At 49.1% G+C, this 24112-nt stretch overlaps 1 protein-coding gene across 6 annotated transcripts in view; it reads left to right on the forward strand.

Moving 5' to 3' along the window:
- Positions 1 to 224: 224 nt before the first annotated feature.
- The window catches only part of RIPOR2 (RHO family interacting cell polarization regulator 2), a 61915-nt gene continuing 38027 nt past the window's right edge, over positions 225 to 24112 (forward strand). For 5 of the 6 annotated variants that reach the window (XM_013181143.3, XM_066992710.1, XM_066992707.1 and 2 more), the window contains exon 1: positions 226 to 382. In XM_013181143.3, coding sequence (XP_013036597.3) covers positions 322 to 382 — 61 coding nt within the window. In that variant the 5' untranslated portion in view covers positions 226 to 321. Of the gene's footprint in view, positions 383 to 24112 lie in introns of all 6 variants that reach the window. The other variant, XM_048073484.2, reaches the window with a different exon arrangement.

A 24112-nucleotide genomic window follows, 5' to 3' on the forward strand; every position in this document is an offset into this window, starting at 1 on the left:
TCTCCTCTCCTCTCCTCTCCTCTCCTCTCCTCTCCTCTCCTCTCCTCTCCTCTCCTCTCCTCTCCTCTCCTCTCCTCTCCTCTCCTCTCCTCTCCTCTCCTCTCCCTTGCAGCAGTAAGGAGGATGCCCCACCTCAGGGGTTGTGGGTTACGACGAGGAGCGTTACTCGTATGAATGAGCCTGTTTTCATCGGGGCAGATGCGGAAGCTGTTACAACCACGACGTTTAGGAAACTGGTGAAAGGAAACAGTCTCTCAGTAGCGTAGGGGCCGGTTCAGGCACTCAGCTCTGGCTGCTGCCCCGAGCTGCGTCCTCGCCGCAATGCAGCACGCCCAAGAAGACCCGACTGCACCCAGAGAAGAAGATGATGCCTTTGGGGAAGGTAAAAATCATCTTTTATTCAACTAATATTTCTCTTGTGCAGGCTAGGGGCAGTTTTCTAGCGTTGGTGGTATTTCATGGTAAATCTGAAGTTCTCTGTGGGCTCCAAAGTGGCAGGTTGACCAGGCTTTCTTTTTTTCCCCTGAGAGAATGGAGAACAAGGGCACGCCAGATACAATAACAACAACTTCCACATTGTTCAGCAGCTTGCTTCCCCAGCGAGGAGCTGACTGCAGAAGAAGAAAGCTGGGGGGGCCACCAAGTATGTTTGCTACGGCAGCTGCAAAGCAGCACGCTTGGCACTCGGCGCCGCAGGTGCAGCTGTCCTTAAAGCAGTCGGGGCTAAAGGCGCCTGCCTACCTAAATCCTCTGAGCAAAATTAGCCTCCTCCTCTCCGGCCACCACAACATGGGGCAGGGTTTCTCATCCCCACAACTGCTTCTGCTCGATTGCTCACTGCTTGCAGCCTGTGCCGCCGCGTACACGTGTTTCGAGCACTACTAGACCACAACAGCAAAGACAGTGAGATAAGGCAGTCCGGAGGAGAAGGATCTAGCCCGCAATGTGTAATTTCTGCCGCTGCTTGCTGCTCCCCTCTGCACTCAAGCAGAGGCTGGGGGACAGCCCGCTCATGCAAATCTTCCCCCGGCCCCTGGCAGTTTCCAAGGGAGCTGAAGGCACAAAGAGCCGCCTGGATCGGCTCCAGAGACTGTGAACCTTTAAACTCGCTCGCAGCACAGCTTCAGCAAACCTCTTTTAAACAAAGCTCAGCTGCGGTTGGTATGGAAAACTTAGCCGTGAATGGTGCCAAATCGAGTTATCTGAGCCTCAGTGAAAGACATCAGTGCAGAAAAGAAAGCAGCCTCAGTGATGTACTGTCTGTGTTCAAATACATTTCTCACGTATATATGACCCCGCTCCTCGCCCTGTGACACAGTCCTGGCTCAGAAGGGCAATGGATTTGCAGAAAGGAGAGGTCAGAGCATTTGCATTCAGGCAAAAATCCCAGCAGGCCAGGGAGGAGCTGACACCACTGGGCAAACCAACTTGCACTGAAAGCTGCATTCCCTGCGGCTTGCCCCCACACAGGTGGAAGCCGCCTTTCACGATAGCTCGCCACCTGCTCCCATTCGACGTAGGCATTTGTGCGTGGGATTTAGGCTTCGTTGCTGTTTCTGCAACCTGTAGTCTATGCTCTTCATCAGAAATGTAGGAGGTAAGGAGAGAGAAGTGTGCAGGTCATTTGACATATATGTTGTGTTATCTAATGGGAAAGATATAGCACCCAAGAAATCTGTTCCAGCCTCTCAGCTAGCATGTTTCTGGCAGGGCTGACCCAGTAATAGAGGAATCTGGCTTTTCAAGGCAGGGACATTTTTTGGAACCTCTCCATGACCCTGCTTGCAGCAGGAGGTTGGACCTGATGACCTCCGAGGTCCCTTCCAACCTGACTCACCCTGTGAGCCTACGAGCTGGTGTCTGCCTCTTCCACCCACCTGCATGCGGCTGAGGACAAATTCACCCCAGCTTCTCCCCTGGCCAGAGTGCTGGCTCCCACACTTGCCAGCTGGAAGCCCCAGATTAACAAGGCACGGCGCTTGCCTTCCCTTCAGCCTCTCTCCATTCTCCTGAACAGCTCAGCAGGCCAACATTATGTTTTTGGCTGTTATTTCTAGAGCACTGCTGACCCTGGACAGCCCAGCTCGCTCCCCTGGGCCGGGTGGGATCGGCACGGGGAGGAGCGATGCCTGCTTTGGTTACAGGGCAGGGTGGGGAGAAATGGGCAGTAGCAGACGTGGGAACCGCTTCCAGCCTGCCAAAATCCTGTGTGGATCCTCTGCTGACCCCTGTAGTGCTTCAGCTGAGCTCCTGAGACCATGCAGATGCACCCGTGCTGGGGGTGGACCTGCTCTTCTTACCCAGGGTAAGATGTTCATCCGCCCAGCTAGGGGGAGGAGAAGCACAGCTCAGCATCCACGTTCCCCTCAACATATTAATCCTGCAGGGGGCTGTGCCAGCGCCAGTGCTCTTAAGCGTGCTTAGGTTGAGACGGGAAATTAAACCCATGTCATTGTGTAACTATACAAGAAATCTATTTCTGTCAGAACCTTGCTAAATCTGGTAGTGCTGGGGGCTGGGTGCGCCTTCCCTGGTGCCTCGGAGGGAATGCGAAGCTGCGACACCTGAAACTTAAAGCTGCAGAGATGTACACACCCGCCAAGACCTGGCTGTGGGTTTTCGGGCCAGATGGAGCCACTTCTCAGGTGCCCAGCTTGGACTTTCAGAACATAGCTTTAAGGGTGTAGGCTTTCTTTTTTTTTTTTTTTTTTTTTTTTCACATCTGGCATGATTTGGAAATGGGTGGTGGCACCCATGCACCTTTTTAAGTTGTGCCGGTGGTTAGCTACTGTCACAGTTAAAAACTGCTACATCTTACTTTTGGTGTTAATTTGTCTTGGTTTTGGAGTTTGTTGCCCTCTTGTCCAGGAGAGCAAAGAACTTGCTCTTGCTGTAGGTGTGTGCCTAATAATTACCCACAGGCTGTGATCACACCACTCTTGCCCTTTGTCAAACAGACTGCTGTCGATGACTGTTTCTTCATAAAGTGTGAGTTTTAATCCTTTAAGCATTTTCATGGATGTACTTGGAACCATCCTCTTGGGGATGTGGACACCAGCATGGAGCAGTCTTCTCCAAGACTGCTACACCAGTGACAAATCCAGAAGTTACATGATCTGTTCTTAATATATATATGTGTGTATATATATATACATATGCACACATAACATCAGGGCTGCTTCAAGGATCAATTAATAGGTAGAAGGACTTCTTGAGTCACTTTGGGTTGCAGCATCACATAAGAGGATCCTCCTCATCAGATTTTCCTCTATAATCCTCAAGTCTTTCAGCATCAAAATTTCTCAGAACGTGGTTAACACTATCCCATAGTCATGGCCTATATCCTTCACTCCCAGATAGGCCCATACTAAGACCAGAAGAATCAGCTCACTCTCCCAGTAGTGTTTTCTCCCAGTTACCAACCCAGGCATTGGGCCATCTACACATTCAGTCAGTCATGACATAAAGTTCCCTTTCAGGTCATGCGCATAGAGTTAAACCCCATAGGGACAGACCCAATCCGTGCAGGTCCTCACTAAACCTAGTCATCCTTGATAACTCCTCAGCTGGGTTACTTCTGTCACTCATACTTGTTTTTAACCCATCCAGCATGCCCAAAATTGATCTACCCCACTTCAAGTTTCTTAGTCAAGCTCTCATGCAGTACCAAGTCTTATTTCTCACAGAAGTCCAAGTTTAGTATCAACACAATTATTTTCTATAAAACCCTAATGAGTGCCATGGGTTGTATTCCATCTCCTTTAATTTTGCTTGTATGACTCCTACATCAGCTGTTCCGTGAGGAGGCCAGGACCACTGCCAGGCTGCCACACCATTAGTGACAGAGCATTAACTCATAGTTCTCTGGAAATCCTGTGGTATTTCAAGTGGTTTTTGAAATCAGCAGAGAGCTCCTTGGATAATTCTCTTCAAAGCTATCATTTAAAATCCTCCTTTGGGAAAGGTAAGGGGAAAAAAGTATTTTCACATTGATATGTACTGTTAGCTGGCACTGGTATTTTCCAACATGCATACAGAAACATTTGTAGGAAATGTCTGTATTATCTGTGGCATTATAAATAATTTCACTATTTTTGTCTACTCATGCTCCCATAGCATTGTTTTTCCTTACTGTACATTGAAATCCCAAGGCACAGGGCTGGGTGTGACTGAGTATAGCATACATCATACCTTCCCAAAAAAATCAGGCTGACTTCCTGCAATAACTATTCAAAGCTCAAAAATGCTCATCCACAAAGAAAACCTGCTAATTAATTTTCTTGTTTTCTAATAACACCCTTGCACTTACATAGTGCTACCTCCCTCAAAGTGTCTATGGAGACATTGCAAAAAAACTCTGCTTAGGTTCAGTGGAGCACAACTACCTCTTGTCTGCAGCTTGGCCATTGTGCAGCAGCTCACAGCTGTATTATGAAAAAGTTCAGAGAAAAAAAATGTTTTGGCCTCTTGAAAGTACAGGCAGTGATACATTTCACATCTTTTATGGCCTTCATCACCATGCTGATTCAAGCATGGGAGCATGGGAGGCATGACACCATGGGACTAGGGCAGGGGGCTTGGCACAGCCAGAGCTCATGGATCAGTGCAGAGACATCCATGCAGTTTGCAAGTTCTCAGCTCAGCACTGCAAGCAATGGGTCCAGACATTTTGCTAGCAACGATCAATGTATTTAACCTGGAAATGCAGAGGACAGATAGAAATTAGTCTGTGGTTTGTTACAGATATTTTTATGCAGCTGCTCCACCCTTACCTTTCCTCACATCTCATCCCACTGAAGCCTGCCTCCCTTTTCAGGAGAGAGAAGAGTTTTAGGTGAGGGTTTGGGATCAGCTTTGAGGCTTAGATGAAATGAAATATAGCTACTGTTCACAGCCACGTGCACCTCCTGGTTTACTGTAGCATAGCTGGTGATGTTAGGGAAAAATGAGGATGAAGTCTTGGGTGCTCCCCTGGTCACTGTGAGAGCAGGGATCCTTGTCCTGCAGCCCACCTCCACCACTACCTGTCCTTTCAGCTCATCTCACGTGCCAGGTGATGGAGAAGGCGTGCGGCACGCTCACTGCGGCGCAGGGGAAGGAAAAGTCCCCACTCTTCATCACCAAGGCAACGGTGTTGGCTTGAACTAGATAGATTTTAATAGGAGGCGTTTGGCCTATAAACTCAGGTTTGAGCATGTTTCTCCAGGAACACAGACAGACCCACTTGGAGGGCAGTGCCGAAAGGAGGCCACGCACCATGGCACAGCTCCGCCTGTTCCGGTTTATACTCACCTGCTTCGCACAGCTGCTCCTCGGGCAGGCAGAGAGCTGTGCAGGCGGGTTCGAGCTTTTCGGGTGCGAGGAGGTGGCGTGGGATGCCCGTCCCCACCCCGGACATCCCCACACCAGCCCGCCCTGCTTCCAGCTGTCCCAGGGCAGCTGGAGTCCTATTTTTAACGGGGCGTCGCAGCAGGGATGATTGAGTCCTTCAGGCCTGAAATTAAAAAATAATTGAAATCAGAGGCACTTTCTGCTTTGTTGTCTCCCTATTTTTTAATTAAAGGTCTTTGATCTTTTCTTTTTTTTTTTTTTTTTTTCCCCTTTCTCTGTGTCTGGATGGCAACTTGTTTGGTTTGCATTTGTCGGCAATATTTCTGGATCACTATTAATAACAACAGCAAGGGAAAAAAACAGGTCAAATAATAAACAAGCAGCATTTAACAGCCCTCAGAAAAAAAAAGGAAGGTACTTACAAGCCAGAGAGAGGCCACAGACGGTGGTGCTCAGGCGACCTTCTAGGCTTTCCAAACCAGTGTCTCATCAAAGCTTGAAGAAAAACTGCCTTCCTTTCCATAATTTTATTCACATTTTTTAGATACTTTAATTACAAAGCTCTGTGAAATACAAGGTTTTTTTGTTTGTTTTGTTGTTGGTGGTGGTGGTTTGGTTTGGTTTGGTTTGGTTTGGTTTGGTTTGGTTTGGTTTGGTTCAGTTCGGTTCGGTTCGGTTTTGTCATCCAGTCCCCCTATTAAAGTCACAAAATCGATGTGTACCCAGAGCAAGCTGATGGCACAAACAACGCCACCCCGTTAACGATGCAGGGCACAGCTCGCTGCTGGCGAAGCAGCCTTCCGCCCGTGTGTGTGCTGAAAACAAAGGTTTGTGGCTGCTGCGCCGGGGGCGCGACACACAGAGCAACCCGCTCAGGAAGTGCAGGGTTGAAGGCTGTGAGTAAAAACGAGAGAAAACAGCACCAGGACGTGAATTAAAGGGGCAGGACAGAGCAGCCAGACGCTTGGCAAGGCCGCTGAGGCACCACAAGGCCGACGGTGGGCTGGTTTCTCGATGGTAGGGGTGTTGTCAGGCCCTGCAGAATTTCAAGCAACATTTCCAAAGCTCAGACCTGCCATCTAAGAGCAGAGAAATGATAACAGGGTAACAGGTGAGGCAAACCCGCTAGGAAATGCTCAGCACAACAGGTTTAATGCTGCATAACTTACAGATAGGAAAGGGGGATGGCATTGGTTCACTCTGGTTTAAATGCAAGGAGCCTGGAAATTGGAAATTTCGGGGACCCAGAGTTTGGAAATGATGCCTGGAGCTTAAACAGTCAGTAAAAAGATGGAAAGACAAAAAATGAGGGGGAGCCCACATGTAATTAATAATGACCCACCCCACAGAGAAGGAAAGACACTGAAAATACTCAAGCCCCCTCCTTGACCCAGGACCCTCGATGAAATGACCGCCCTGGGAAGCCAAACCCAACACTTCCCCAAAAGCCAGAGGTGTGCGCAGCATTGCACACGAGCTCTTGCAACACCTCCCATTTCATCATGTCAGCATCGCTCAGCACACAGACTCCATGGAGAAAAGGGAGTTTTATTCGCATCCTTCTCACCCTGTGCTAGCTCGGGGCGGTGGAATAGCTCTGCTGGGAGCGTGGATGTGAGCAACAAGGCACTGCAGTTATTTTAGCACGCTTGCTGTGACTCTGTAGAATGAGATTGAGAGCTCCCTGAGAGTTTCAGAACCCCACATACTAGATGTCCTCACTTGAGGAGAAAAAAGAAAAAGACCTGAGAGGACCCAGCTAATGTTATGGTGCTAACAGAGGTAGCACAGAGCAAATGAGATTATTTTTTTTCTGCCTCAAACATCACAGTTTCTTAGTGGTGACGATGTACAGAGCAGAGAGAGCGCAGCCCGCCTCCTCTAGGGAATCATTGACTTCTGTGGTAGCATCTGGAGAAGCTGCCTTGTTTATAAATGGGATGGTTTGGGGAGCTTTGGTTACGTCAGGACTGGTGGATCGGGCCATAACGCGCACTGCTCACACTGTGCCGGCACATTTCCTTCCCACTGGCATCTCGCAGAAAGAATTTAGAGATGTAGATAGATTTGAAGCTAGATAGCATCTCTGAGATCCCACGGCAAACATACGCGAGGAGTGCCACACTGGCAATGCGCTCACACATTTAACAAGTGAGGCTCTTTTTTATTAACAGAGGGGAGGAAACATCGGAAAGAATCCATATAAAAATATTGCCAAAGATAAACGAAGCCACAGGAGAAGCAGAGCCCGCCAGCACTGCTGAGCACTGCTCTGGAGCTGGATGGCTATAGCTTTTTTAAAAATTATTACTATTTATTTTCACATGGAAAAATGGGCAGTTTAGAAGGTCCTGAGCTGCTCTGCCTCTCCTGCCGCTCTGTGGAGCTTCCTGCCCTTTCTATTCCTGATGCCGGCCACGAGCCAAGGAAGAGTTAGCTTAATCAGCAACACCAGCCACTGATTAGTGCCAAGCTGCTGTCGTTAATCGCTTCCAAAAATCACTGCGCCGAAAATAGTACCCAGGGTCAGATGCTCCAAAACTGGCCTCGTTTCGCTGGTGTCACGTAACCTCCGCTGCAGCGCCAGGCCGCGCCCCCGAGGCAGCACTATTTCTTTGCTTTACAGCTCATATCATTTGTGATTTCTTCTTAATTCATTTCTCCTCGCAGCCCCAGTGGCACGAGAAGCTGCCCTTCGCCTTCCCTGGAGGAAGCGAGTCCTGCACGTGGTTAAACACCCTCACGTGAAGGGCAGGCTGGACCAGCAGGCAACCTGCATCCCCCCAAAAAAGACGTACACCGTGCTGTCCTGAGGGCTCGGTCAGCGCTGCAGACCCCCCTCTGCTCTGGAATCTCAGCCCAAATATTTGGCAGATGCTCTTCGGGCTCCTTGCATGACACAGGCAGCGTGTTCAGCGCGCTCCCCCGAATGGCATTTCATGTGCGCTGCACTTGTTTTGTATCTGCTATATTTATGCTGCAGAAATATGCGCCGATGAGGAAAAGGGGGCCGTGGGGGTGTCTCGGAGGCAGTGGGGTTATGGAGACTTGCGCTGCAGTCACCATACTGCCGTCGGTCTGGAAGAGATTTCAGGGCAACTGTGGTTTTACAGAGGATGGAAATTGCTCGGAGCCTTATCCCAGAGGACTCTTCTTGGGTTTCTGCTGCAAAAACTGTCATGTGAGGAGCTGGCAGGAATCCAGATGGCCACCAATGTAGCCTTCCCACAGGGCACATGATTCCGCAATTGTCTGGCTCCTTCCCCTCCACCCCAGCCTTCGCATCTTTCTCCTACCTGACCATCATCTTCTCCAGATCACGCTCTTCATCCCTGCTGTTTCTTTGCCTTCTTGCCATGACCCGTGGGACATGCTGAGCAGGAGGAAGGCAGAGGCTGTCTCTGTGCTGCTGCTGGAGGGCACAGCAAGGCAGACCATAGTCCTGACCAAGGATACCTTCAGTGGTGCTAACATGTCCCACAGTGCCTCACTCCATGTTATAACCATGCTTTGTTAGGCACTGGCACAGGCTGCCCAGAGAAGCTGTGGATGCCCCATCCCTGGAGGTGCTCAAGGCCAGGCTGGATGGGGCTTTGGGCAGCCTGGTCTGGTGGGAGGTGTCCCTGCACCCGACTTCAAACCAGCTCAATGCCAGCAGCACAGCTGGCAGCTTGCACTCCCAAAAAGCCTCATACAGCACCATACCTGCTGCTTTAGGTCTCTGATCGCCGCCACGGCTTTGATCACGGCGTTGCATTGCTGACTTCCAGCTGTCCAGGAAAGCAAAACAATGTCCCAACAGTTCCTCTCACACCTTAATTAGGAAACTAGGGATGTGTTTCGAACCCAAGGAGGGGACAGGCAGGAGGGCAGAGCTGCAGTAACAGAGGTGCCACCGCAGGCAGGGAGAGCAGCTCCGCTGGGCCCGGTCGCTGAGCAGGCCAAGAAGCAGGAACGTGCTGCTCCCTCCAGCCCACTTGCGAGGAGATCCTCACCACGAAAAACCTGCTCTGGGAAGGGACTGGAGCCCACCGGGGCTGATTTTGAAGGGGAAGAGTTCTGGGGGGAGAAATAGTAACATTAGTGGCTCCTGATCCTCTAAGTTAACGTACGTGAGGGCAGGTAGGGTGTGTGCTTGTGAACATGCCTTCTGAAGGGAACTTGCTACCTTCAGGTGCTGGTGGATGCAGCTGCCTCAGACCACCACAAGTGCAGCAGGGTGTGATGAAGACTCCCTTTTCTGTCCCTAGCCCTCACCCTCTGCACCCATATCTTGCTTTTCCTTGGCGTTCCAAGTGTGCCCTGACCACCCTGTGGTAATGCGCCCTGTGTAGTACACCCACTGTGTTACACACGCTGCAGTCATTCCCAAAGATCCAGCGGTGCCGAGCACCTGGCCAGAGGCCCCGGGAGGTTGAATCTGTCCCTGAGCCACTCCAGAACAGCAGCTCGAGTGACCTGACTTTCCCATAAATCGCCCTGAGAGCTGCAGGTGGAAAGTTTTGCAAAAGCGACGTGAAGAAGAAAGCAAAATGAGGAACTTGAGGGTGGGGCAGCAACACAGTGATGGGAAGTAGAAGGGGGGAAATGGTTGCACAGTGGTTACAGGGTGCAAGCGGTGAAAAACAAGTGGGTATCAAAAGCTTCTAGAAGGAGAGCAAGCAGAGTTAGCTACGGGGCGATGGTGAGCACAAGTCAGATCACTGAGCAGGCTCATCTGGCAGAGAAGGTAGAAATACAGGAACGGAGTCAACCCAAGGAGCAGGACGGGCAGGGCGAGGTGCAGAGAGCAGGAGAGCTGTGGCAACACAAGATGTTGAGCTGGGAAAAGTGATCGTGGGCTGGTGTAGGGTCAGCCTTGCCCAGGTTGCTTATGACAGATTGCCCAGTTTTTTGCTCATGAAAAAAACATGCACAAATACTCTGCCTTAAAGGCCAGGGGGGCCTAATCTGCATCAGAAAACCAAAGCTCCAAGCCACTGTCTGGTGGCAACTTCCTCCAGCGTGTTTGCTGATCCGAACACGCTAATGAGAGGCGTCCATGCAAATTGCCCCCTGCATGGTCTGCTGCCACCAGCCCCCGCTTTCAGGTGTCGGAAATCACACAGGACTAGGCTGAGCCTTTGTATCTGCACAATAGGCATATGTCCCTGTGGCACACCAGGGAATGGGCAGCGACGCCCCACACTCTCGCCAAGGTCCTCACAAGGTCTTCCCTCTGAGTACTTTATGGGGGTAAGGGACTTTCCCGCAGACCTCCTTCTTTCCAGGTTTCTCTAGAGGACGACTGCAGTGGAGCCGAAGGCCATTGCTTTGGTCTTGCTGTTCTGCTGAATCAGGATGATGGCAAAACTGAAGTATTTGTCATTACATTCCCCACTCAGAGTGGTGTGTAACATAATGGGGCCAGTACCTACAGGGGCCCACCGGACAGCTGGGGAGGGACTCTGTGTCAGGACAAGGACTAATGGCTTTAAACTAAAAGAGAGTAGGTTTAGGTTAGCTATAAGGAAGAAGCTCTTCACTCAGAGGGTGGTGAGGCACTGGCACAGGCTGCCCAGAGAAGCTGTGGATGCCCCATCCCTGGAGGTGCCCAAGGCCAGGCTGGATGGGGCTTTGGGCAGCCTGGTCTGGTGGGAGGTGTCCCTGCACACCGCAGGGGGATTGGAACTGGGTGGGCTTTAAGGTTCCTGCCAACCCAAACCATTCTGTGATTCTGTGATTCTGTGATGTGTATCAGCCAGAAAATCCTGCTCAGACCTTGCAAGAAGCCTTCCAGGTGTCTGGGAGGAGCACAGCATTTAGGTATGCCCTAATCTCTTCCTTGGAAATCCTGATTTGCTCTTTGGCCTGGGAGCAAAGACTAATAGAAAGCAAAGTGCTCCCGTAAAGCCCAGCAGGTAATTTAAGAACTCAGGCTTAGATCTCTCAAGTATAACGTGGGCTGACATCGCTGGGAACTGGTGCTTGTAAAGGTGCATGGGAGCTGGCGGAGGATAAAGTACACGACAACTGACAGTTGCTGTTTTGGAGAGGTCACCGTGTTTTCTGGAGACAAAGTCAGAATCAGCTTTGCTGTTGTCACTTAGAAATTGCGCTGGGGACATCCATGCTGACCTGTTTTTAACACAACAGCAGATTACACTGCAACCCGGTGAATAATTTATAGGAGCAGTAGCATGATCAGAGCCACGACACAATGGCAGCTTCGGTTCCTGCCTAACGATGGAGGGAGGCAGAGCTCTCTGGCATTTTCCACCGAATTAGCAAAACAAGACACACGTGGGATGACTGACCCGATCCTTTCAAAAGCGTGTGTGTCAGGATGAATGCATGTTCAGAAGGGCTATGTGGGGCAAAGATTTTATCTAGAGCATCCTTAAACCTCCTCAGCCTCCTAGCAGCTTTGACAAGCCAGAGCCCTGGGAGCAGGGAAGTGGGAATGCATATGTAGGGGTGAGGGTGAAGAGAGGAGTGAATAAGATTTCCGTGTTTGCTATGCAAAACTCTATTGAGAAACCAAGAGAAACAGCTCATACATCCGCAGTACATGTATTTGCATAGGATTGAGAACATTTCCTTGAAAGAGGAGGCTGCAAATGAAGGAGGCGTTTGCGTCTGCAACCTTAGGTTCCAAAAACCTTCTTATCTTCCGATACGACTGACAGGGCCAGAGGGAATTTGCAACATGGGGCACACAGGGTAATTGCCAGGAACCACTGTAGGAGGCTCAAGGTTGCAGTAAGATGCTGCAATTAGCAGACGGCACTGGAAACCTTTAACAAATTAACCAGACTTCCACAGTGAGAGCTGCCACCCCCTGAAAGGCTGAAATGGACTCAAAAGCATATTAAGTATGCATGATGAGACATTTATAGCTTTCAGCATTGCCACAAATATTCCCTCTCCTCTTCCCCTGACATTCCACAGCCCGAAGCGTGCAGCTGCCTTTTTCCAGAAAGCAACTTCTCTGCCTTGCCCCCCCTGCTCACGTCGCGTGAGAAACACGCGAAGCAGGAGCAGAGCTGGTTCAGGCAGAGGCACACCACAGATGACCCTAAAAATGTACCCAGAAACCTACAACAGCACCTCTGTGCCTCTGGAAATGTCACCCCCAGGACCACTGCCGAGCTCAGAAGCTTTGGGAAGAGCCTGCAGGTCCCAGAGGTCCGCACGCCCCTGCGAAGAGCACCCATTTATGATTTTTATGCTTTTGCTGAATCTGGAGTGGTTTTCTCTCATTTCTGCTTCTGAGGGCTACAGGGTGCTGTTTATGTTCAGCATACAATATAAATACCACATGTTCATTATTACTGCTGAAAATTACTTAAGATTATAGGTCAGCTGGAATTGGCAGCTCGGATTTTTTATTCAGTGAGCTTTTTTTTTTTTTTTTTTTTTTTCCCCTCCAAGAACAATGCTTTGTGAAACCCAAACTCTTTGTTGTCATTTCACAAACTTCTCTGTACAGTATCATCCTGTGTGTGGCAGGTCTGTGTGCTCCGTCGACAACATTTACATTTGAAAGGGCGAATCTGACCCAAATGGGGAAAGACAGGGGCGTACAGGGAGAGTACCAGTAGCGCCACCTCCCAAACTGTGTCGATTTACCAAACCCACAGCCTTGCCAGGGGTTCCCAAAAGAAGCACTTTCAGTTGTTTCAGAGACACAAGGGAGAGCTTGTTGAAGGACTCTGCAGCAGCTTGAAGTGTTGGAAGAGGGACAGCAGATCGCACATAAAATATATATATATATAAACATATATAAAAACCCACATAAACATATACAAAAATAGTAAAAAAAAATAAGCTATGGGTGTTTGATACTTCTGTTGGGTGATGTCTGGAGTAAAGCCTCATACAAAAAAAAAAGAAAAAAAAGAGCTGCGGAAGGGAAAGGGCAAAGTCCTAAGGCCAGCAATAAATATGTTCAGGATCCTTACCTCTACAGAGAGATGTGTTTATAGTAACTAGAACTGTGTATTTTGGATGGAAGACTGAAATTGAAGAAAATTTCCTTTTCCCTACAGTCTCTGGGAAAATGCAGCATTTCTGCCTTTTTTTCTTTCTCAATGTGGTGCAGGAGGGAGGGCTCGGAGGAAGAAATTTTAGTCCCATCTGTTGGTGTGCTCCTTCCTCTTGGACCTGGTTTAGTGGATGACTTTGGTGGTAGGGTGATGGTTGGACCAGATGATCTTGGAGGTCTTTTCCAACATTAATGATCCTGCGATTCTCTATATTCACCTTTCACTGCTGTTTGCAGCCCTCAGTGTACCCTGGTGTAGGGTCTGCTTGCGTACAGGTTACTGAAGGCAGCGGAGGGGCCAGCGAGCATCCTATGGATGGGGGCAGAGACCTGGGGCAGCCTCTCCCTGCCCCTCTCCTCTTGCTCAAACCGACCGAAAAAATTAATAATAATAGTAATAGTAATAATAATAAATCGATAATAGAAATGATAATAAATTGATAATAGTAAATTAATAATAAAAATTAATAATAATGAATTAATGATAATAATAATGAAGCCAGGAAAAGCCAAAAATACATGGCCCGGGTCCACAGGGAGCTGATTGTCCCCCCCAAAAAAACTGCAAAGCCAAAGGCAGCGGCACCGGGACGAGCCGGGGGGCGCCCGCGGGACCCCGCACCGCCCGCGGGGGCGGGCCACGGCCGCGCAGCGCCTCCGCCTCCCCTTCCTCCTCCTCCTCCTCCTCCTCCTCCTCCTCCTCCTCCTCCCGCAGCTCCGCAAGGAAAAGCCGGCAGCGGCTGCGCTGGCTGCCAGAGCGGCGGGGCAGTGCGAGCGGGGAGAGGCTGCTCCCCATCCTCTTAAAAAAAAAAAAAAAATTTAAATTTTTGAATATTATTTTATTATCGCCGGGGATGGGGCGGCGCTGCGGCCGCGGAGCCCGGGGCTGCGGCGGTGGGCGAGCGATGTCCCGGGGCGGGCTGTGAGCCGCGGCAGCCCCGCCGACAGCAGCAGGTACCGGGGGGCACCGGGGGGCACCGGGGGGAGGGAGGGGTGCGGAGCTGCCGGCCCCCGAGGTGGTTCAGCTGAGCCCTGCTGCCAGGAGAGAGGCGTCGGGATTTGGAGGAGGGAGGTCGGGCTTCTGCTGGCTCCGTCGTGTGCGCTTTGGGGCTGGGAACGGGAAAATCTCGGCTGGGGGGTGTTGGTGAAGGGGTTGGGGAAGCTGCCTGGGGGAGCTGTTTAATGTTTCCGTGGAAGTGCTTAGCCGTCTTCCCACCGCCTCTCCCCGAGGCTCAACGTTTCCCTGGGTCCCGTCTTTCTGTTTCCAGTGAGCTTTTATGGTATTGCCGGTTTGAGGCGAGCTCAGACCCTCTTTAAGTTCTCCGTTCGGTCCCTGGCTCGTTCCCAAGGACTGATGCAAACATCTTGCACGCTGGCATTGCTCTTCGGTTTACCTCTGAGTGCCCTGGCTGCCAAAGGTCGTCCTAATCCCACGCCAGGTCTTCCTATCGCTGGTTTGCTGTCCCTCATTCAAAGTTTCAAAAAAACCCTTCTGGAAGCTGTGCGTGTGCTGGGGTTTGTGTGTGTGGCCACCCTGCCTCCGCGCCCTTTCGCACACCCCTCTGCTACGAGCTCGGTGCGTTTCCAGCCCGATTTCTGCGTTCGCTGATTAATCCGGCCGCGCGCTCTGCCCCGCGCCTCCTAATTATTACCGTGTTTCAGCTGCTGTCACGCAGCTGGAGCCCCGGGCAAGGAAGGCTCCCGTGCAGGAACGTTATCTTCATATCCCCCCGTGGCTAATTAGGTTTCGCAAGCGTCGCTCTCCTCCAGAATAAACAAAAAAAAAGAGGGAGCAGACCCAAACGGGGGGCTCGAGGAAGAAGGGGCGAGAGGAAGGTGTCTTTCCTGGAGAGGTTCCTGTGCTCGCTGCCCAGCCTCCTGTGGGATATTCCCTGCGCTGGTCCCCGCGACGTGAGCTGGTTTTTTGGAGAGCGGCGTCCGCTGGGACGAGCGAGCAGCCCTGCTTTGTAACCCTACCGGGCACGCATGGCAGATTGCTCCACGCCAGCCCCAAGGCTTCAGTAAGTACGGGAGGGCAGGTATCAGGCAGCGTGAGCCATCTGAAGGCACCAAGCGCATCTTTTCTCCCATAAATTCAGCATTTTCTTGGCCGGCAACTAAATCCTAGGACAGTCTCTTAAGATGGTGTCTGTGCTGCCTGTTGGTGCAGGCAAGCACAGTGTTGTGGACTTTAAAAATCCCACATCCATAACCCGATGCTGGTTTAAATGCTGACATCCAGCAGTGCTTCCTCGGGAGGGTGCGGGTGTTTTGTTTGCTTGTGTGTGTTGGTTTTCTTTCTAAGGAGCAACAGGTTGCGTTTATTTCCAGGTTCCTGCTCAAGGAACGGAGCAATTAGCTTTTCTGTGTCTCTGCACTCCTCTCTAAAATAACAGCACGGTTACATCTTGGGGGTTTTAATAGAATTAATATTTCTCAAATGTTTGGGAATGCGTTATGGGAGAGGTCTGATTTGTGCAGGGGGGATCCCCAGCATCCTTCAGTGACCAGGCTGCTCTACTTCCTTGCAGTCTCAAGGCCCTTGACCACTCCATTCAACCTTATTTCATTTTATCACAGAGAAGGCGCTGGGGGTACCAGCTGCACAAAGCACGCCCCCAGAGCCACCCGGAGCTGCCTTCTGCTCCGTGATGCTTTTAAACCCCAGCGAGGAGGAAGGTAACCCCCCGGCAGCACCCGCCCCGGGGAAAGGTGCCAGGGGGAGGCTGCCCTGCTCCCCCGCTGGGAAGGAGTGGGAGCGAAGGCGGAAGGCAGCGGTTGCTTTTGCCAAAAAAGGGATGGCTGCTCCGGCTTTTCTATTTTTTTTTTCCCTTTCTATATGTGTGGCAGGGACAAGCAGCTCGTGGACAACCCACTCGCTGGGGTATTTTCCCGCAGCGGAGCTAAGGGGAGGTGGGCGGTTCATGCCTGCAGCACAGAGCTTCGGCTGCAGGGAGACGAGGAAGGTGGGGAGGAGGGCAAAGTGGGGAGGAGAGCAGTGCCTGCACACACACACTGCTTGTCAGAGAGGACCAGGACCTGAATTAGTCTCAGATGGGGGCCTGTCACATCGCTTTCAGGCTATGTGGTTCCTGGATGGCTCTATTAACACAATGCTAAGAAATCTGATTATCTTCCCACCTCGCAGGAGCTCAGAGGTCGCTGGTTTTGCCCTTTCAACTTCCATTGCTTGCTGCTTTTCCAAGGGGGTGTGTTGGCTTGTTCAAGTGTTTTTTCGGTAAGAGATTTTGGAAATGATGAGCAAGAGAACTCACCAGCTCCTTTTGCACAGGCTGTGGCCCGAGGGAGGGCTGGCTGCACCCCGGGGAGCAGTGGGGTCCAAGCAGGGGCTTTGTGTGCTTGCTCCTCGCAGTGCCTGGTGCTGCTCCCATCTTACTGCCACACTTATATCACAGCCCAGGGCTGTGTCCAGGGGGTTGCATTCAGTTCCCTGAGAGTTTGGGCTCTCCAGCTGTAGCTTTTAAGTGTCTTTGCTGCTGGGGCTGCTGCTGTTGGGAACAAAAAGCGCCCCACCCCCCCCCTTCCTGACATGGCCCAGGCACCCAGGACCAGGCTGTAGCCCAGCCGTGATCAAAAAGCAGGTCCCGGGATGTGCTGCCCCGCTCACTGCAAGGTGCAGAGAAGAGCAGGTCCCCTGGCACTCTGCAGTTGCTTTTTGGCAGCCACAAGCACAGACCTCACCTTAGTCTTTGTATGCAAGTTCTGCACCCGGTGGCCTTTGTAAGAAGCAAGTCCTTTGAGCGTGACACAGGAACTATCTGTTGTTTTTTTTTTTTTTCTCTTTAAAGCTGCCTTTTTCTGCTGTGTTTTTATGTCACAAGGGTACCCTCTAATTTTTACCCCCCAACCAGCACAAAAGAAATGATGGATTAGTGCAGAAGTATCTTAGCATCTTTCTTCTCTTCAGTGGGAGGCACAAATCGAAGCTGACAGTTCCCTGGAACCAGCGCAGCCCGTGAAGTAGCCACAATAATACATTTAATCTGCCAGCCCTTTCAAAGCATCGGGAGCACTATGGGCCCTGACGCCTCAAGAGAGCTGACCTTGCCTGGCAGAGCCAGACACCTCCTTACTGCTCCACCAGCACTCAAGCAGCCCCGTTAGCCACTGCTGCTAGATCTCCCCAGGCCAGGCAGCCTGCTGATAGACCTTCAGCAGCACCAGATCGATTTCAAATAATCGCTTCTCCAAGGCACTCCTGTTTTGCGATTCAAAAAATATACATATATACTTAGCTGCAGCACCCAGAGATTTGTCAGACTTGATCTTGTCCTAAAAATATCACTGATGGGAAAACCTCAAGCCATCCATCAACTCAAAAAAAGCTTGAGGAGCTGCAGCAGAGAAAATCTATCCAGTCATCACTGAGGTTCTGGTTTTAGCTTTTCTATGTGTTTTCATGTCTGTGTGTATTCATGTCCACAAAAGGTCAGGCTAGACCAACCCTATTTATTCCTACTTAAACCCTTCTGCTCAAGCTGACCCAAGGAAGGAACCCATTTGCAATGAAATCTGTTGGAGATAGGCAAATAAGCACGTGCAAATGCCCGTGGAAGGCTCATACTTCGACAGGTGAGCAGCCAAAACCACTTGGTCTGTCCCTCAGTGAGGCGTCTCTCCCCTTTGTCAAATTTATTGCACACCTGCTAGAAGACTCAAGTAAAACAGGGGAAAAATGTGGTAGTCTGGTGGGCATTTTCTAACTGTATGCAAGAGGGAAAACACCTTTCCTGTAACCAAGTAACTTGACATCCTCAATTTAAGTATTTAAATTAAGAACATTTGGTTTTAAAACAAGAAGGAGAGCATGTGTTACACCTTTGTGCAATAACGTTCCAGCAAGCAGCCTTTGGCCAGGGAATCTTCCAGGGTACAGGGACACCTCCTTCTCTGCTCATCACTTTGAGCATCATTGGATTATGGTACAAACAGCCACCCTTTGCGCTTCCCCAAATGTACAGGCATGTTTGTAGGTGATGGTGCTGTTGAAAACACTGCTGCTGCTCAATTAAGTGCATAACGTGTCAAGTCCTGCATGAATGAGTGCCCTCTCCTCGTCTCGTTCAGTATGTCTGCAACGTACCATTTGTTAGCTCAAAGAAGGACTCGGGTTTTTGCACAGAGCTGATCATGGGCTAGGAAGCAGTTGGCTGTGAGGTGCTCTTTGATGCGTGAGACGTGTTCCTGAATTCAGTGTAACGCTTGCAGACCACGTCTATTTAGATATACACCTGGTCTTTTTAATAAGAATAGACATCTGCCAAAGTAAACAGAGGTGACTCCTTGGCTTATTAGATGTTTAGATTAATAAAACCAAGAGCTGGAAATGCTCACTAAGTCATCTGTGCTACACAAAACCAAACCGAGTCCATATTAAAAATGGTAAGACTTCAGCTGTTGCCGAGGCTGCAGGATAAGCAGCTTAAAATTTTGCCTGCATATACCAGGGCTTCGCTGTCTTTGCAATCTGGGCGTGATGCTGCCTTCCTCTCCCCAGCCTTGTTTCAAATGCAGCCTGGTTTCCATGCACGCAGGAGCAGGACTTGTAGTGCATGCCATATATTTCATTTCCAAGCCCTGAGCTTCAAGCAGAAGCTCCCTGGCGTCTTTTTAAGGGTAGAGCCAGGGAAGCATGGAGAAAAAGCAGACCCTTGCTGGACAATGGTGGTGCACCGCTCCTGCCCGTGCTGCAGCATCCACCCTCACAGCAGATGAGGAAGGTGTGGTGAAGGCGAAGGCTGCCATCTCTGCAGAGCAGAGTGCCTTGCAAAGCGTGTATTTTGTGAAGGAAACATGGGCTTCCCTCTGGCATGGCCAGCATCCTGGCACCAGCTAAGAAAGATGATTGCTTCCATTGGAAAAAGGACAACAGAGTTTTCCCTCAGAGGAAACAAGAGATGGGAGAAAAATCATTGTATCCTCATTTTCCTGTGCCCAGAATGACAGCCCATTATTACTGTTATGTGAATTGGAAAATGCAGAAACTCCATCGAGGGATGAAATGAGGAAAGAGTAGGAGGACAGAGAAGGACAAAGTGCAGTGCTTTTCCTATAACATTTTCATTAGCCCTCAATGGCCCCAGTGGGTTTCTTCTTTAAATGGCAAAATAGGGAAAAAACAGGCCTGTTCTGAGATCCGTGCAGCCTTAATTTATGCAATGAAAAGCTACACGAAATAATTACCTTGTAGTTCAGCAATAATAAATGCTGTCAGATCTGTTTCATCTAGCCTTGGTTTATCTTTAACGTCTCTGTATCTAAGAAGTCTTAAATGGTAACTAATCTTATAGCATGGCTGGAGTATGTGGCATTTGAAACTCAAGATTTCTCTTTTTTAATGTTCACTACAGATTAAATTTACCGATTTAACTTGACTAGCTCTATTTGGAGTACACTTAAGAGTCTCATCAGGTTTATATTGGCTACATCAGTAGCAGTAAACTACGTCTGTTCGGCATTGTTCTCCAGCACTAATGGCACCAGGCACGGACCAGCCTGTACCCAAGGCATTGCACTGCCCTGTCCTCCAGAACAGAAATTAAATGTGCTTTCAGGACCCTGGCAGCAAGGAGATCACTTTTCCATTAAATTGTCAATATCTTCTTCAAATAATTCCTGTAAATGCAGGCATGTCTATAAAGCTCTCCAGCTCCTTGTGGTGGGCTAAACGTGCCACAGATGCACGGTGACATGGAGCTGGGCTTCCTCTGCCTTCCTGCAGTCCATTTCCATTCCTGCTGAACAGACCCATTGGTTGTCCAGTTGGTTGGCAGATTCCTTCTCCAGTACCAGCGTCTTTAACATAAGCTTTCCCAACAGGGAACCTTTACCTTGCACAAGCTCCCCTTAGCACTTTTTCCTACATCAGATCTTTCTCATCTGCTTTTCACAGCTCCTTTGACGTTGCCAGCTAGAGAATATGGTGGTGGTTTGGGGGAATTTGAGGCTATTGGGTGCTATTAGATAAGTGCTGTTGTCTCCTATACCTTTTAGAGCTTTTAAAGTTCAAAACATTGCAGTCAGAAGAACAATAACCTCTGCCACAACTTTAAATAAAAAAAAATCAAAGTTATATATGACAGCTCTTGTCTAACGTAAGGTTCGAGTTGTAAATGCAGATGAGCTGAAGCCAAGAAGCAAGAGTTACATCAGAGCACACAGCCTCTCTTGATTGTGTATGGACAGTGTTCAACTGCCGGGTGCACTAAAAGAGAGCTTCAGCCGTACGCCACAGCCAAGTATAAATGAAGTAGCACGGGACTTTTCGGCAGTGCTTTTGAAATGGACACACTTGCGAAGAGTTCAAAATATTAAAGAAATATATTGCTGCAGTACTCATACCTGGGACAAGAATGTCCGGCTTTAAGGACAATGTTCTGCCCTAAAACACAGAGGGGGACATCTTCAACAATATATTAATGGGCAGTGTGCCATTAAAACACTCCTTGAATCAGAACTAGCATGTAAACGTCCAAAGCATTTTAAGTCTTCCTAATCCCATGTATTTAAAGAGGAGCAGCAAAGTGTTTGTATCTCATTAGCGCCTGAAAGGATTTGACAACAGTGATGTTTTACTTTCAGGGGCGAAAATCCTGTCTCACTTGTTTAATTTATCTCACTCGTGCTTATATTAGAGCGTACCTGGAGTGGATACTGAGTATGACAATGGTTTGCCTGTCCTGGCTGGAGCAAAACTAATAATCTCTAGAGCAGCCCACTGGATTCCTAGACTGTCCTACGCAGAACTTGATGCATTTACTTTCTTGCACATGCACAGAGGTGGCCTCAGCTTGCTGTCCTTGCCTGTGCTGCTGCTGTCTGCACAAAATGAGGGTTGTAAACAGAAGAAGTACTGGTGCAAAGCGATAAAAGAAAGCAGCACTCTTAAGGATGCTTTTATCCTAAACACGGCTGGGTCATTGCTTTTCTCTCCTGACAGTGGGAAGGTTTTTATGTTCACTGCTTACAGGGTCTGAGGAAGCCAGTCCACTCCACTGCTTACACTTGACATATAACTTTGGGACACTGCTTGGTGTCATCATGTATTTTGGCCAAAGACTCCCACTGGAGTTGCATGTATTTACATCAGGGCTGGCTTCGCCCGGTTGCTTTCAGACCTTACTCATGGGCTCACCCAAATGTTAGACCTGTAAAGGACAGCATCACTCACAGTCACCTAGGGCTGCTAACTCACTAACTCCTACTGTTAATGATGGCAGCAGTGCAGGGCAGATTTATCACTTGTGATCTCTGCTGAGAAACTGCAATTCCATCCGATACATACGGTCAACTGTGCAGTGGCTCTCTGCTTAGGGTGGAAGAGGTGGTGAAGTAGCCAGGTTGCTGCTAGACGAAGTAATCCCTGCAGCCCGTTTTGCATCCTCCTGGTTTTACTACTTCTCACAAGATTGCCCCTTTTAGTTTATCTCCTGATACATGGATAGATAACACCGTAACCCAAAGCCTTGCAGATGTACCCCACACTGCACTGCCGAAATGACGGCTAGTATGATTCACTACAGGCACGGGTCACTCGCACCGAACCACTGTTGCAAATGCAGTGAAAAGTGGATTTCAAGCACAAGATGCTCATTCTCAGCTGGTTTTCGGAAAAAGCTTTTCTTTATGTTATTTTCTGGCAGTTGAATGGTGGGGGGCTTTGCTTTTAATTAATTCTTTAATTGACAAAAACAATAATCAATGATGAGTAGAATTGGAGTTGACTTCTAATCAAAGATCATTTTGCACACCAGGGTTAGCTTAAAATGAATGAACATGAGATCTAATCAGACAGCCAGACTCTGATCTCTCAGTTACACTCTTATATGCTATTACAAAGCGAGTTTCGCTGATCTACACTAATACCAATTGAATATGATTGCTCTGTACTCAGACTGCCGTAAGAGAATGGCATTAAGGGCGGCCCTGGGTGTATTTCGTGCTCACAGTTGCTCCAGCTGCCTGTGCAAAACAAATGTTGGAACTGAAAAAATGAGGTCAGCCACTGTGAACCCATCTGTCATGTGTGGGAGCCATTTAGTCTCAAACTTATTTTCCTTGGGTTTATTACAGTGAAATAGCTCGTTTGCATTTCCCTCTCCTTATGTTTTCAGTGTGTGCTAAACCAAGGTTAAGGAACAGTGCTGTAGGTGTTTCTCAGAGTGGGGGTTAAGCAGAGGAAAGGGCAGCTCGTGACTCCACGTGCCAGGAGCTCTGGAGAGGGAGCAGCTATGAACAGGCTCCTAATGGAACAAGACAGCGCGCTGCTTTTGCCTCCACCACCATCAGTCATTATTTGCATGCTAGCGAGGCCATGAGAGTTAGAGCCAAAGACAGGATTTTCCTGTAATAATAAAAAAGCAAGTTAAAAGTCCCCACGTTGAATTTGGCACTGTACTGGTGTAAAAGACTGATGTGTACTGAATTTATGGAGTTACATTGCAATAAGAATACCAAGCACGAGCTCCCCATGTATATGCAGGCACAGATTCCTTTGCCATTGTGCCGGTGACCTGGATTGTTAGTTTTCTTCTTATTACGATTATTACTGCTTTTGGTTTATGCACTTCATCCAGTTTGGGTGGGAGGAGCAAAACAAACAGCACGAGCTATTCCAGATGGTAGACAACTTGTGTTTCTACTCAGGGTGTCTAGTGATGAGCTAGCAAATACTGCGGCATTTCAGTTGAAAATATCCTTACATACAGCATAAAAAATGTTCTTATGGAAATGAAAAAATAAGTACAAGTCTTGCTATTAGTATCAAGTTTTGTAAAATATATTATTTGAAACAAAAGCTAAAAACCAAAAGCTAAACCCAAAAAAACCAAAGCTAACATTCGTGTTTATTAGAAATAGGTAATGGCGCCTTGTGCTTGCTCGTAGGATTTTCTGCATGATCAAGCAGATCTCTCAGCTACGACTTAAGCAGGGCTAGGAAGGACACACAAGCAGTTCTTTGAGTGTTATAAAAACTGAATCCACCCAAACCGAAGGTATTAAAATACATCTAATGTAAGAACATACCACTGCAAACAAAGCTGTTGGCAAGAAGTGAGCACACGCCTTTGGAGAGATCCCGCTGGTGAGTCAACGACGCAAGAGGCGAAGCTTGGATGTCCATGGGGGGCAGGAGACCCACCTCGGGCTGTGCTGGTTTAAACTAAGAGCTGCTGCTGCACGAGGTGGGGCAGAAGCTTGCCTGCTTTTGCTGGGGCAAGAATAAGAGGCTATCAACCACTTTGATGCCCACCCAAGCATGACCCAGGTAGTCCCAAATCTCCTGCTGGAAGGAGAAGGAGCCATCTCGGCTATAGCTCCTTCTCCGTGCAGTACTGCTCTCTGCAGCCATGCTGATAAGCCCACGTGGCTCTTTCTCTGTGTGCTATAATTAATGTTTGAATCTCGCAGATCTGCTGGCCTTTCACCGGCTGATGTAGGCTTGGGAAGTGTGCTTGTCAGTGTAGCCATATGCTGCTATTTAGGAATATCTCATAGTCTTGGACTTTGATGGAACGAATGCACATGATTTTGTTCTGGCAACCCAGAATAGTTCTTCAGATGGAGCTCAGATGTCTGCACAACTCTGGCAAATGCTACCCTGCACAAGAAGTAGCAGCCCAGTTGCTGGGAACATAAAAAGTGCCATCAAAGTTGTAATTGCTGTAGCCCAATGATCAACAGAAGACACCCTTCTATGGATGCTTCCAGGAGAACCCATCCCACTGAAATGAT

The sequence above is a fragment of the Anser cygnoides genome, chromosome 2 (assembly GCF_040182565.1).
Source record: "Anser cygnoides isolate HZ-2024a breed goose chromosome 2, Taihu_goose_T2T_genome, whole genome shotgun sequence".
In the NCBI taxonomy this organism is placed as follows: Eukaryota; Metazoa; Chordata; class Aves; order Anseriformes; family Anatidae; genus Anser; species Anser cygnoides.